This window comes from Symphodus melops, assembly GCF_947650265.1.
Source record: "Symphodus melops genome assembly, chromosome: 22".
NCBI classification, from domain to species: domain Eukaryota; kingdom Metazoa; phylum Chordata; class Actinopteri; order Labriformes; family Labridae; genus Symphodus; species Symphodus melops.
The window spans coordinates 5619225-5634554 of record NC_136712.1 but is presented as its reverse complement, the minus strand read 5'-3'; the positions used below and the strand labels follow the sequence as shown (position 1 = coordinate 5634554).

Below are 15330 nucleotides of genomic sequence, written 5' to 3'. Positions count from 1 at the left end.
CATGACAAAAAGAAATAAGTATGAGAGGCACTTCAGACGCGCAAACTACCTGGACAGAAATCCTCAGTCCGTGACTTTGCATAAGTTGCATCAGACGTATTTCTGTTATTATGTTACAGTAATTTAAAAGCTACACAGCGGTGAAATGCAAATGTTCCACTCTATCCTCTGTCAATCACATCCAGTCAAATAACATCCAAATCAAAGCAACATTTGTTTGTGAATAAATGTATGACATTTGAGCTCTTTTTAATTAGACATCCTTACATGCTTGATTGGTCAGATCTTTTCTTTGGCTAATTGGTAATACAATTGATAATGTTAAAAGCATTATTGTCCAGGAAGAATAAAACATTCTAAAGTGATGCAATGAAACTCAACCAAACCTCTAATAACCATTCACCTGTCTGTCTGTCTGTCTGTCTGTCTGCGTGTTTGTTTGTCAGGAGGCCAGCTGGAGAGCCTAATGGAGACCATGAGAGCAGAGATCGCTGCCCAGCCGCCAGTGGAAGGATCCTACGCTCCACGCCGAGGGGACTACTGCATAGCTAAGTTCGCTGATGGAGAATGGTGAGCTCAACCCTGTAACATGTTTTAATGCTTTCAAGCAGCTCCTCTTAACTGACTTTTTCAGAAGATGATTCTATTTCCTGAACAAAATCAAACAACCGAGACATTTAAGTCCAGATTATTATCACCTTTCTACACGACATATAGGATGGTGTCTTTTCCCCTCCTTTAAATTCCCTGACATTTGAATTTTATCTTGTCTCTATTTAAACCTGTGATGCAGCACTGTGAACGGCAGACACCCACAGGCTGTAATTAGCTCTCTGCCACTGCTTTTGCCCCTTGGAATCAGCAGTAGCTTGACAGTAACACACACACACACACACACACGCACACACACACATGCACACACTCTTCATCCAGTCTTCTCTCTGGATGTTGGAGGTTTACAGATGGTCATGGGGACAGATAAAAGTCACAGTGACAGAGGGGGAGAGAGAGAGAGTGTGTGCGTGTGTGTCAAGAAGGTGACGGTGAAAAAAATCATTAGGAAACTGATTAAAAAACCAAATGTTCCCTGACACAGGCGCTCTTTTTTTTCTTCCCTCCACCCCTCCCTCAATCTCTCTCCAGTTTTTGAGAAGGGGAAACTTTTAACCCACACTTTTGATTTTCCAGAAAACTCCAAGCAGTTGTCCGCGAAGGCAAACATTTTGGATTTTGGGTCTTCTTTTGTAATACTCGGCTAATGACGTTCATGTCCACATTGTTCTGTGTCCATAACTTTGTACTCTGTGATGCATGTGAAATGTCGGCTTGCTTCATTAGGGGGCTAATTAGAAACGTGTCTCCTTTCAAGGCCTCCACGAGTGAGAGTAAACGGAAAGGAGAAACCTTTGTTCATCAGTCAGCCACACTTTCTCTCTCTTCTCCTCTGCGTTCAGTGCTGTTCTTTTTGTCTTCCTGTTAATCACTTATTTTGGTTCAAACTTTGTTCTAGCGTCTCTCTTTGCCCGTGTGCCTGTAATTATTTGGCCTCCTCCTGCCGTCCTTGGTTCTCAGCCAATCTGTCGTTCCCTGCTTTCAGAGCTGAGAGTCACACTAGCAATGGTCAGATGAACAGACGCATGGAAACATGCTCCTAGGAAGTCTCTATGATTGAACGAGCAGGATTTTCTCGTAAATGTAACTTTTTGCTGTCTTTCTTTGAATTTGCCGCGGATCCGTTCTGTCCTACTGTCAAATTCAGCCACCAAGCGTGCTGGAAAATCAAACGTTACCGAGTAAAACTGCTGCGTTTTCTGATTAGCACTAATGTGCTAAAGTTGTTTGCACAAGGCAAAAAATTGGTTTAAATTTCTATCCTTTATTGCAAAGAGGCCTCAGTGCAATTTTCCCAGCCCTGCCATGTCCTGATAGATCCCCTCTGTCTAACCCCCCCGCCAGCATGCTCATCGTCTCCTCTCCCCCGATCACAACAGACAGATCCTCCAACACCTTCTCCCCAGGGAAATAAGCGTGGAATCATTTACTCATCTACTTTTCCTCTTGTGTCCTCTGTCTTCATCTCTCTTTTCCCTCTGCTCTCTCTCTCTCTCTTTCTCTGCCTGTGTCTCTCTCTCAATTATCCCTTTGCTGCTGCAGGTACAGAGCCCGAGTGGAGAAAGTTGAGTCGCCAGCAAAGGTTCATGTCTTCTACATCGACTATGGCAATGTGAGTAACTTTTTGACCCTGCGTTTGTGCTGAATGTTGCATTGTCATCATTAAAACATAATGCAATAGTTTGCAGGCTCAGGAAGCACACACATTAGTCATGTTTTGTTTTGGCCAAACCCAGAGCCGGAGGGAAAGTATAGCCTGAAAAGGGATTTCTTTTCTATCTCTTGCATTTATTCAGACACCAGTTGTTCGCCTATTTCTGCATTCGAAGCAGATTTACAGCCTTTATGTATCCTTCAAGCTGCAGTTTTTAGAACAAATATGTTGCAGGCTTGTTTGTTTTGTCTTTATTGTTCACGACTTAAGCAAAGAGTGCATCTGAGTTTATCTTTTTATTCCTTTTCATAACGAAGACAAAAGCAAAACTCCCCCTCGCTCTCTTTTTTTTTTCTTCTTCTTCTTTCTGCGATGACGAAGGCACTACATCCTTGTGAGTGCGTTATAGTGTCGTTTCCTGCCCACGTGCATACACACACTTGCATCACAGAGTGGCTCATGCAGCAATGTCCTGGCCTGCAGGAGATTTCCCATGATGCAGTGTAGCGGCACAGTGTGTGACTGACCTCAGAGCAGGGGGACAACTCGAGGTTTGGCTGGCAGACACGATGCGCCCTGGCATGTTGCTGAAAGTGTGATTCTCCGAGGCCAACCTGGCTATAAAAAAAAACAAAAAAAATTCAAGCTGATAACCACCTCATACTCTTTAGTTTTGCGTCATTTCAGGTTGAGTCATTCTGGCCTTGATTTCATGCCGCTGTGTCATGAGCTGTTAGGCGATAATAAAGCCACCTGTCTCAGGTACACGTCTCAGTGAGTTATTATGTGATCATTAGCAAACACAGCAGAGCTCTTTTGTCTTTCATTTTTTAAAGCCCACATTTACAGTGCTGTCAAAATCTAATATGGGGTTGATAAATCTCAACCATAACCTTATCCATAATAAATGTTCAAGGTATTCTCTGTCTAGACTGAACAGTCCGATGAACACATTAACCTAAGATATGGAGGTCATTAAATTAACTCCCCACTCCCTAACGGCTGTATTCTTCTGACTTTCCATCAGCAGGTTCGCACTTCAGGCAGCCTGTTCTGATCACTGATTGGTCACATTGGCTTATACCTGTGGGGATTTATCAACTTTATCACTCCATGGCTTCTCATCAGAGGATGTAGTACATACATAGGAGCATAGCAACAGGATTTTTTTGTTCTAATTTAGGAACCGAGCAAAACCAGAGTTCTACATGTTCAGCAAAGAGGACATAAGCTTGTGAGAACGTTTTGATAAAACACATTTAAGGATGTTTTTTGAAATGATTGTTGGTATCCAAAACTGCTGAAACTGAAGAAAGGACATTTATTTCATTAAATAGGTGAACAAACTGTCGAATTTAAACTTTTAAGTTGGAAATGTTTCAGCACCAACATTTTGCCATTGTATTTGTGTTATTTAGACAGTATGCAGGTCCTATTGGATAATCACTGAACAACAAAAGTTATCCAATAAGATGTCAATTTTTCTTGCCCTGGTTTCATGACTGGCATCAATGAAGTTGTGTTGTTACTATTATTGTATAGAAGTTTACATTCTGGTATGATGACAAACCGAACAAAGTTCTTTTGAGTGAGGAACAGAGCAACAATGATTAAGATAAATGTATAGCTTCAATGCCAGTAATAAAGCATGTGTGGTATTGTCAGGGACAGCATGTACGAAAATGAACTGATCATTTCAAGATGAATATTCGTAACTATAATGATAATCACCAACAATCCAGAGGCACCTACAAGACGAGAGCTCAGGAGCTCCCAGGAAGATATATGGTCAGTAACTTCAACGGAGCTTGAAGACCTATAGAAAGTGGCATGAAGCGATGTCATGAATGCATGAAGTGAGAGAGAGAGAGGACGACACAGGAGCCCAGTGTGACAGCCCCCGCCGTGTCTATAGCAACACAACTAGGAGCTGGTCGGAGTCTGAGCCAGCCACAACCAATTCACTTTATGAAAAAGAAAAGTCAAGAAAATAAGCCTTCTCATTCGTGAAACTCATCAATGTGTTTTTCTTCAAGCCGACATGTAGCACTGTTATAATCAGACTCAAGAACACTCTTGTCAAGCTGTGTTGCAGTTTTTACATTCTTCTGATTTAGTTTAATTTTCTAATCCGACAAGTCTGCTGACTTTCAGCTCAGCATCTATTGTCGCCGCTCCTCTTAGCTCGTAGCAGAGCTGCAGAGCAGATGGAGCTTAGTGAAAGTGACTCAGTGCTGCTGCAGAAACAGCTGTGAAACGATCGGGAAGGTGACACACACGCGCATGCAGCCCTTAAGTTACAAAATGGCATCTGTCCGTCTTTCACAGTTGTAAACTATCATCGTTGAAGTGACAGAAGGATTCCAGAATGGAATCAGAATCCAGGGAAGACATGAAAGAAGGGTGAATTCAGAGTGTTTTGTTTGAGAATGTCCTTCACGTGAACACATGTTTGATTGAAGAGGTGCACTCTGTGATGTTGCAGATTCAGAAAGCAAACTTTCATGACAAGATTTCTACCGCCTCGTCACGTTTGTGTCTGTATCATCTCAGAACCAGCCAGACGTTCCTCCTCAAATCTCTGCTGGCCCCTTTAAGGTGTTTGTAGCTGCCGATGGATGTCTGCCATGTTTCCTAAGAGGAAAACAAACTCAGCTTGTTCTTGAGTTTCATTTTTAAAATGAACCTAATCATATCCCATGAGTAAATATATCTGACGCTGAGCCCATGTTTTGGGACTTAGCGTTTATAAAACAGAAAGCAGTGCTTCTGTGTGTCTGTGTTTGATTACATTTATCAGAATCATCAAGATGTCCTTAAAAAAAAAAGAAAAAAGAAAAAGCTCCATATTTGATTTCTGTCCTCGGTTGTCCTTCCTCAGAGAGAAGTCGTGTCGTCCACTCGTCTGGCTGTCATCCCCCCTGCCTTCAGCATCCGGACCCTGCCAGCACAGGCCACCGAGCACGCCTTCGCCTTCATCCAGATCCCACAGGACGTAAGTGCAGAGCTGAGATATGTGTCGCAACCGAGGGCTTCCAAATTAACTTTGAGATATCAACTTCTTCACTTTGACTTTTCTGCCAGCTTCTGAAAGTTGACTTTTCTGGCAGGGCATGAAAAGAGTCGGGGTGTCACTTGTGGTACGAGGTGATAAAGTCTTGAACTAAGGACAGGGTCGTAGAGTTTTCAGCACATAATTCATGTGTACAGAGCATTGACAAACATGAAGAACATGGTTCTCTTAGTATGAAAATAAAAGACTAGATGAGCAGCAGTAATGTTTATATTTCTCCAACAAATGAGAGCAACTCACATCCGACATTTAGAACAAACAGGTGTTTAATGTGTTTCTGTCTTTGCGTGTAAATGCCCGTCTGATAGCTGTTTCTTTTTCTCTGCAACAGTCCTAATCTTTTGTTTACATCCTAGTGTGTTTACTCGACCTGCTCAGACTGTGTGTGTGTGTGTGTGTGTGTGTGTGTGTGTGTGTGTGTGTGTGTGTGTGTGTGTGTGTGTGTGTGTGTGTGTGTGTGTGTGTGTGTGTGTGTGTGTGTGTGTGTGTGTGTGTGTGTGTGTGTGTGTGTGTGTGTGTGTGTGTGTGTGTGTGTGTGTGTGTGTGTGTGTGTGTGTGTGTGTGTGTGTGTGTGTGTGTGTGTGTGTGTGAGAACACTGTTTTGTGTATATCAGAGGGTTCGACTCATTGGGAGTCTCCTGAGCTGGCAGCATCCTGAGGAGTTTGGGCGGATAAAACATGTGCCATGTGCTTAATTCAATGCTAAGCCCGGTCTTAATTGGACGTGTGTTTGTTTAAAGGGTATTTGCTCTGTTAGCATACAAAAACAGATGGACTAGCATAAATAGATAAAGAAACAAAGAGAGATAAATATAGATGGATATGACTAGATTGATAAAGATAAATCTGATATAGTTCTGATGTTTATAAAGCATCATTTTTGTTGTCAATGTCGGTGTCCACTGAAGTCAAACAGTACTTTTGATATGTTTCCTGAGTTTGTCCTGTACATGCGAGTAGTGCTTTCAAATGAGAAAACATTACTAATATTATTATTATAACGGGTCAGCTGTATCACTCATAAAGAATCTGTGCTGTGAGGAAAGTTTGTCCTTCACTTACACCGTTACAAGCATTCAAAATAACTGACCAGAAATGATCCTTTCTTATGATGGTGGTCAAAGTCATACGTGTGTGTTCATTTAGTCAGATTCATAACCAGCTCAGAATTCCTCACGGAACCTTTAAAGTTTTTATGAGCTTCCCAAAATTAAAAGTGAAATAAATGTTTTATTTATTTTGGTGTTTGGCAGACATGTGCTTATTTATTTACGTTTTACATCTTAAAACTCAGTTCACATTTTTATGCTGCGCTCTATACAAGTTCTTGATAATCTTTCAAAACAAATTGGAGATTGTCGTTGTAAAATGAATCTGATGATAGAGTTTTTTTTACATGGAGCACTCCCTGGAGCCCGTCTCAGTGCCGTTTGGTACGATGGCTGTCGCTGAGACACGGAAGAAGGCGGTAAAAGATGAAACTAGGAAGAGAAAGAGAGAGTGGTTCAGCAGGACGCAGACTCTACATCCCTGTAGATATTATTCTTATCAAATTGCGACATCATTTAAGGCTGTGAGACTTTCCAATCATCTAAACGGGTGCGTGCGTGTTTGAGCGGGCTGGTAGAATTCATGCTGTCACCTGTCGGAGGAGTCGGTGTCTCCTGAAGGATGAAGTGGCCCATCTGTTGATTCAACCTGGGGGACAGAGGCATCACCTACACTTGCTCCCCCTCTCACACGCACATGCACACACACACACACCTACACACACACGCACACACACACACACACACACACACACACACACACACACACACACACACACAGCTTTACGTTGGAAGCTGACATGCACCTCCCACCCCTCCTTCTCTGTCACTCTAAATCTGTCTCATCCCTTTAACTCCTCTCTCAGTTTTCTCGTGGTTTTTCTTTTCATGTGTTTCCCATCTGCTTTATCTGGAGCCTTTTTCCTGCATCTCTTGCGCTGACAGCACGATGCCCCACTTGTTCTGTGCCTTTTTCTGCAGCACACAGGAAAGGTTGTTGCCTTTGTCTCACAGTCTGTCACCTGATGCCCTGCACAAAAAACTCTACCATAGGAAAAAAACAAAAAACCCTTCCCAGTCTTTGTTTTACACCAAAATAGTGATGATGTTATTCACAGTGGTTTCCATAAATGCAATATAAAGCGCAACCCCCCCCCACCCCCCCACTCCCGCTGTTTTGTAGAAAAACTCTTTGCTCCTTGAAAAGTAGGTGACACAATGCAAATGTTACCTCCATGACACCTGCAGCAGTTTCCTCTATCAAAGCGATGACTGCTTCCACATTTTTAGCACAATTTAATCCAATTTTATCAGACATGAAATGAACTCTCTGCCACCTCTGTATTCTACCTGCTCAGCCAATTAAAGAGAGCGGTGTATGCCAAGAGTGCACTCCAAGATGAACAACAAATACAATCGAAAAGATCACATCCCCAACCATTCCCTAATGGATGTTTAACTAAGAACTGACAATGGAAAGGTTTCTCAAATTCACACATTAACTAATAATATGTTTATATCATTTTTAATCTCACTACAGCAAAAGGTTGCTTATTGTTGAAATAAAGGTCACTGAATAAAGCTGACAAGAACCTGTTGACACTGCAACATTTACTGCTAAATTATCAACCCAACTTCTTATTTTCTTCTGCATAGACGATCAAAAACTCTCAGTCTGCATGTTCCTGTTGTCGTTGTATATTTTGACAGTTTTTTCTAGTGTTCAATAAAAGCCAAGCCTTGTGTGCTTGCTCTATTGTTGGACATAATTTACACTCCTTTAAATAAGGTTTTCTCACTTTTGTTCAATAGAAAAAGATCTTATAAATCAAAAGTTTCTATTCCTGTAGTTCAAAAGCTTTAAAACACAGTTTAAGAAGAGCAGCGCTAAAATTAAACTTCTCTAAAAAAAACCCCCAGCTGCACCCCTAATGATATTGATTTACAAGAGGTAAGATTCATCTCTTTAGCCTGTTAACATATTGAAGGAGCTCTGTTCTGCACATATGGTGGACAAGAGGAGGTCACTAGCAGACCCGTTAATCTAGCTTTCCCCCCTCACAAGTGTAATTGTGAAATTAAAAGTATTCTTGTTTGGTAATCCTCTCTTCCTGCCTTTCTTTCTCTCTCCCCCTCTGTCAGATGTCTCTCTCTCTCTCTCTCGCCCTAAGCTCCCTTACAGCGCCTGTGACAAGCTGACCAGGGGGAGAGCGGGGGGACAAAAAAGGCTGTTCAAGTTTTGTGTCTTGAACAAGCTTTCCCTGCCCACACACACGCGCACACAACAGACATGCACATACCCAAGGGCGGCTAGCTCGAAGGGGGTTGCCATGGAGACAAGACCAGGGCGAGAAAGAAGGGAAGAGGAGAGATGGATGGTGTAGGGGAGGGATGGATGATGGCCAGGGACTGATTTTTTTTTTTTTTAAGTGTCTCCCTGTCTCTGACGATGCAGCTCTCTGCTTGTCACATGGTGGAGGTTACATGCAGCCTCCACCATGTGTTCAATCAAAGCCCGGCCTTTCACATTCAAGGCGTATAGGCATAAGAGGGAGAAAGGTAACCAAGGGAAGGAGGCTGGTTAGGGGCAGACCATTCGATAGTTCAGCCTCACAGAAATCTGTAGCACAGGTTGAGTAGATAATTGCTGTGTGACACAGCAAATGGATTATAGTTCGAGTGATCATGTGACAGCAATCAGTTGGTGAATGGTCGTCTGTGTGTAAGACGACTGGCCAGAGTTTTAACCTCCACTTTTTACCCCATTACCAATGACTTTCAGCTTTAATATAAAGTAGGCTCTTTTAAACGCATCTATATTGCATATAATTAAGTGTGTGCATCAGACACCTCAAAGTTCAATGAAAACTTTAAAACCACTTGAAATGCATGGATTTGTTTCCTTTGCATAAACGTTATTAAGCTTCCGGAGATTTGAGCTGGTTATAAAACAGACAGAAATGCCAACAACTTTGGTTCTTTCTTTTTTTTTTCTTTTTTTTTAGAGTTACTTTTAAGTGCCATTTCGCACTACTGCAGGGAAACTTATCATTCAAATTGACAAACTCAAGCTGCTTTTTGTTCAAACCTTCTCGATGAGTGATGCATTTGACTGTTTCAAGAAAGCAAAATGAGATTTGGAATTTGAAAAAAAGAAGAAAAAAAAACTACTCCAGGGTTACACTTGTGGATCTGTAACTTTTCTTTGCCTTTCATCCCATCGATCTTTAATGACTCCTTTTCTTCCCCCCTCTCTTACCTCCTCTGTCTTCTCAATCCTATCCCTTTCTTCTTCAGGATGATGCCCGTGGCGATGTGGTGGACTGCATCGTGCGTGATATTCAGAACACCCAGTGCCTGTTGAATGTCGAGTACTCGGGTGCCACATGCCCTCATGTCACAATACAGTTTGGAGACACCAAGGATGACGTGGGCCTGGGCTTGGTCAAGGAGGGATTGGTCATGGTGGATGTCCGCAAGGAGAAGTATCTGCAGAAGATGGTAAGTGAAGAGAGGGGGGAAAGTGTCTTTAATTGAACTTGGGAAGTCTTGAATGTGGATGTTGTTCTTCTGAAGGGATTGGTTCTCATGACAATTTTATGGCCTTAAACTGGACTGATATTCTCCTTCAGCAGTGTTAAAGGAAGGTTTGGGGTCCTGTGGTAAAAATGTGCTCATAATGTTATTGATTGAGTCATTTCAGGCTTTTTTTTTTTTTTTTTTTTGATTGATTTTTCCAGCCCACTCGAGATGTTTGTGCTTAAGCCAAATAAATCAGTATCTGCCTTTCAAACATCGCTTATTCCTACCGACCTATTTATGTTTCAGAGGTGGCTGTGGTTCACTTTGGATCAATAGTTTTGCCAACTGTTATAAATAGACAATAGCATCAATTGATCAGACAGAAGCAGGTGCTACTTAGTTTTAATGGCACAGTAAATGTTGAGCGTAGTCATTGGCTAAAGAACCCCTTGTGTATTATTGAATGTTAAAGCTCCATGCTTCCTGTGACTTTTCTGACACTCCAATAATTACCACATTTCCATGCTCGCATGAATCTACCCACTCATTTCTTCCCCAGAGTTTGTCAAGTATAGATTATTTTTGATTAATGACGGCCACTATTGCCTCTAGCTTTGCTAATTTGAACATCTGTGACATAAAACCTCTCCTCACTGTCAATCCCCGGCCATACTTACACACCTCTGCAATTTGCCTCTGATGGCGGCCATTTTGTCGAACCGTGAAGTGTTGCTGATTTACTTTCCCCTCATTATGCCAATTCTCCCCGCAGACTCAAAGCCGCTCTGTACATGAAAGATAAAGAAAAATGGAGGATATTTATCCCTGCTGCAATTACTGCTTCCTCACCACTCCCGTATTCTTCACTCTGTCATTTATTTAAAACTTCAAACACAAAGGAATGGAGCAATATGACCACATGCTTGTATCCGGTCATAAACATAATGAAAATGAAAATTTATGTATACTAGAGGCTATAGGAAAGAACATGCTGGTATTGACATTCTTTTACACAATTCATTCACACACGTAGAGGCTCATTTTTGTACACACTAAAGAGCAGCGATAAAAGCTCTTCCCACCTCCCAGTCAGTCAATAAAGCACTGTGCATCATTGTAAGAGTGCTTTGACCTCTGACCTCCAAAGAGTGGCCAAAGACCATAATGCAGTCTTTGGGTAATGGACCCTATAGACCACGGACAGTGATTAAGCCCTTCAAGCTGGACGCCTAATAGCCTTATAGACTGCACACATTTCACTGTTGTTGCATCAAATGGTTTCTCTTTAGTATTCAACAACTGGGTCTTTCAACGTTTGCTTTTTCAAAGCCGGCTACAGAGTTTCTCTATTTGTGATCTACAGGAGGCTTAACAGGCCACAAGTGTTGCCAATGTGCTTACAAGTGTGTTAAAGTAAGCCGTACAGCGTTTCTGGCCGATAATTCCTCACATCAAGTCTGTTTCTGCGCTCGGAGCAGAACCAGATGAAGACACTTTTCAGACCTCCAATGGAGGGAACGTGCTTCTGATGGATAGAAAGTGCTCGCCTGTGTCAGTTTTCTGTGCCGACAATTTGATGTACACATTAGTTGCATTGGCCCGGGGTGCCACACTTACATTTAAAAAATGTTCTAATATGATTTCTGCCTATTCCTTAAATGTTTCTCAAATGGTTCAGAGCTTCAAAAGAGAATGTGAAGAACTTTATGGTCTTAATGAGCTAGAACTGAGGCGATTAGTCGATTAACACCTCAATAACAATTTGATGATATTCTGAAATGTATCCTGTCAAATGTCTCAGACACTTTTCAATCCGAAACTCTAATTACTCTCTCATTATAGCTTTTCAAGTGTAAGGATTTGCTGCTGTTCATTGTCTACATAATTGAATCTTTTATGTTCTGGACTCTTGGATGGACAAAAGGAAACGTGTCCCAAAGTCACCTTGGACACTGGGACATAACAATGAGTGATTTAATGTTTTTGACTAACCCTCTATAGACAGCCAAACTAGGAGAAGAAAAAGAAGGCTTGAGTGAATAAATTGTAGCCCTTTAATTGACTTCAATGTTACGCCTTCTTCTTACCTATAAAACCTAATTTGATTAATTGGTTGATTGGTTAATTTTTTCGCTCCTTTCAATCCATATTTGATGTGTTTTGGACGTGTATGTTGCTTTGGATGAAGAATTTTTACAGTTCCGTCTTTTTTCATCTTTATTTGTTGACCTTGTGTCATTTGTTTTCAAGGAACCTTTCTGGCTCAAAGATTCATGAGCAGCCCTGCAGCTCCTGCTGCTGTGACAACAGAAAATGTTATCTCGCAGGGGCAGCGGAGCCAAAAACTCTTCTAAGATACAACCTTTTGTTGACCTCTGGATCTGTGCCATCCGCACCAAAGAACTTGACAGTGCCCCTATTCTTCTCCTCTTTTATAGAAAGTTCCCCTTGAGCCTTTGAGAGTGTCGTATCCAGACCGACTCTTTCTCCCCTCTCACTCACCCGGACTATCAGCCCTCTTGTAAAAGTGACTTTTGTCCTTCCTATCAGCTCCATTTTAGCTCCATTCTTTATTCATTACACATTCCAGGGGATTGGAACATGCTCATTGTAATCTGTACTCTACTGCTTGGCATTGCATAACAGATGGGCTATAATGTTCACTGGCACTTGAGCGCCTATCAATAGTGAGTCATAAGTGCACTGAAGGTTAACACCAGTCTTTGAGGATGGCATTGTCCCAAGAGACGGAGAGAAGCGAGAGATATTCATCCATTTGGGGATTTATCTCTTCTGTCAAGTGCATCGCTGCCCTAAGCCCTACATTCACAGAGTGCCTCTCCACACACCATATGGACGCCCATAGCTGCAGCAATACAACAGTATGGACAAGGATAAACAGCCATTGTGAACATGTAGGCGAAAAAGATGGTCATATGGATGCCAACTGCTGGTTTCTGATTGGTGGGAAGTTGGCTTTTAAAGATGGGCAGTAAGAGAGGGAGTAGCATGAGGATAAAAGTACAGTAAGCCACATAATGATTGAAATGATGTACTTAGTGTGTGTGGGGGGGGGGGAGATTAAGGAACAACTGATCTTTTGTCCTCCATTATGGATTGACCCAAAAAGCCTAAATCACAGTGCCTGTATACATGTCACACTGTTTACATCCATTATATGGTTTACAGTGACAATCGAGCAGATGTAATGTCACAGTACGGAGTTTAATCAGTCATACATCTGGCAGTTGATGTGCACGTGTGTTTGAGGATTTTGTATTTAGATGATCATCAGATCGCAATAACATTGCTTTATAATCTGCACAGCATCGGAAACAGAATGGGCACAATGTGCTTTATTTAGTATTCCAGACTTCAGAAGTGTGTCATACAGTTTTTCTCCCTACACCATTTTTGCTCTTAAAGATGCATCTCTATTGTCTTTCAGCCTCACATTGCCCATCGTTCTGTTTCTCCGCCTGCTCTTCTCTGTATTTGTCACCACCCTTTTAAATTCAGATATAGAGCTTCAGAGTCCTGCAGAAATCAATTTGCAACAAAGAAGAGTGAGTTGGCGTGTTCCCTGAGGCACCGGCCTGCTGTACTCTATAGATTGTCAGGTACAATTGGCTTCCAGCAAAGTGGCAGCCAGTGTAAATGTTATCATCATGTGTGGTTCATAAATTAGCTGTTTGTAGAGCTCAACAATTATGTGTGCTGAAGATGGCAAGATTAGAGCGGTGTCAACCATGTCATTAGGTCTGATTGCTCCTATGCCTGCTGCTATTCTTGAGTTGGGAGAGAGAATTTGTTTCTCCTCTTCATTTTGTAATCTAGCAAATGCGTGAATAAAGGAGCATTGATTTTCTCCATCACTAAAAATGGGAATGAGAGTAAGTGTGGAGCTGAATCGATAAGACATCAGCAAGCAGAGAGAATAACTGATATTAACAGAAGCAGAAACTTTATTAAAGCCTTAAGGATCACTTATAATGTAGGAGTAGTTATACTGAAGCATCATCACTTAGGCTCTAAACAACTCCAAAGCATCTTTAGATCCTCTGGTAGAGTGCACTTTATTCACATTCTATTACAGTACATGTGTTTGATTTCTTTTACCGTCCTCAACCTTCATCACGGTCCTGTCTTCTTCCTTTCACTGTGTTTTAACATCTTGTGTCTTTCTGAATTAAAACATGATATTTTCTTTGACATTGAGTCCTTCTTTTTGAGTCCTCCGTCAGAGGATTTTGTCACCCTTTTAAGTTATAAACTCCAGTACAAATAAATGGTAAAGAGGTTATAAAAAAAAAAACACGTAAAAAATGGCAAATCTGTCTTCTTTGGCTACTTGAAAGTGAAGTGAAGTTTGCAAACCTGGACTGTATTTTTATGTATACTACTTACAAGTGCTTACATTATATTTTGAGTTCTCCCGCTTTGACCACTCACACACTGACTTCATGCCTTCTCCACCTCAGGCACAGCACTAAACCATCCTTAAACTGTCCTGGCACCATCAACGATCCACTGCTAGTGTGGCACGATGCCACACTGGCTCACTAAAACACACAGAGCCTCTCTTACTTCACCGACTCTCTCTCTCTCTCCCTCTCTCTCTCTCTCTCTCATATTATTAGAATCTGATTTCTTCATTTCCTCCCTCACTTCCCACATCACTCATTTAACATCGTCTCCCTCCCATTTATCTCTTTCATGTGCTCTCCTGTCCATCACTCCTTTCTTGTTTACTCACCCCTGTACTCTCCATTCCTCTTCCATCTCTCCGCTTTGTGCACATCCCTCCCTTACTGCTCCGTCGTACTTGTCATTATTACTTGTTCTCCACTTACATATTCCCTCACTCAAACATCCTTGTTTAACCTTTGCTGTTCTTGTTATTCACACTGAGCTTGAACACCTCATATAGACATTGATGGGAGGCGACTCATTTGACTTTTGCATTTGCTAATTTGCATTTTCTCTTCATTGATATGTCACGATGAACAATAATCCACAGGAATTAAAGTGGAGAGGCACTCAGATCAGACCTGGTGTTGGCCTCATAATGAGCTGTGATTTAAAATGCTGTTATCTGCAATTATCTGGAACTTGTATCAGCGGATTCTGCCCTCTGAACCCTCACTGGGTTGACAGTAATGTCTGTCTTTTATCATTTCAAGGGGAAAGACCCACAAGCTGAGTAAATGTGAGTGATATTTAAAGAGACCAATAAAAAGAAGTCGGCTTGACAGATAATTCAATACAGGAGAAATGTTTCTTTCTACCTGATTGGTTACACAAGTTCTAAGCGCCTGCAGTAGCTACCTTTGACCAGAAACTCTCTTGCTTTTTTTTGGCGTTTGTAGCTGAATTGAGTCTGTCGTGACAGCTCAATTGGAAGATGGCTGTGTGGTTAG

At 41.7% G+C, this 15330-nt stretch overlaps 1 protein-coding gene across 1 annotated transcript in view; it reads left to right on the top strand.

The window, feature by feature from the left end:
• Positions 1-15330, top strand: part of snd1 (staphylococcal nuclease and tudor domain containing 1) — a 164695-nt gene that overhangs the window by 138848 nt on the left and 10517 nt on the right. Inside the window, 4 exon segments of the mRNA XM_079335501.1 lie at positions 447-570; positions 2155-2224; positions 5148-5261; positions 9686-9889. Of these exon segments, the coding sequence (XP_079191627.1) occupies positions 447-570; positions 2155-2224; positions 5148-5261; positions 9686-9889 (512 nt within the window).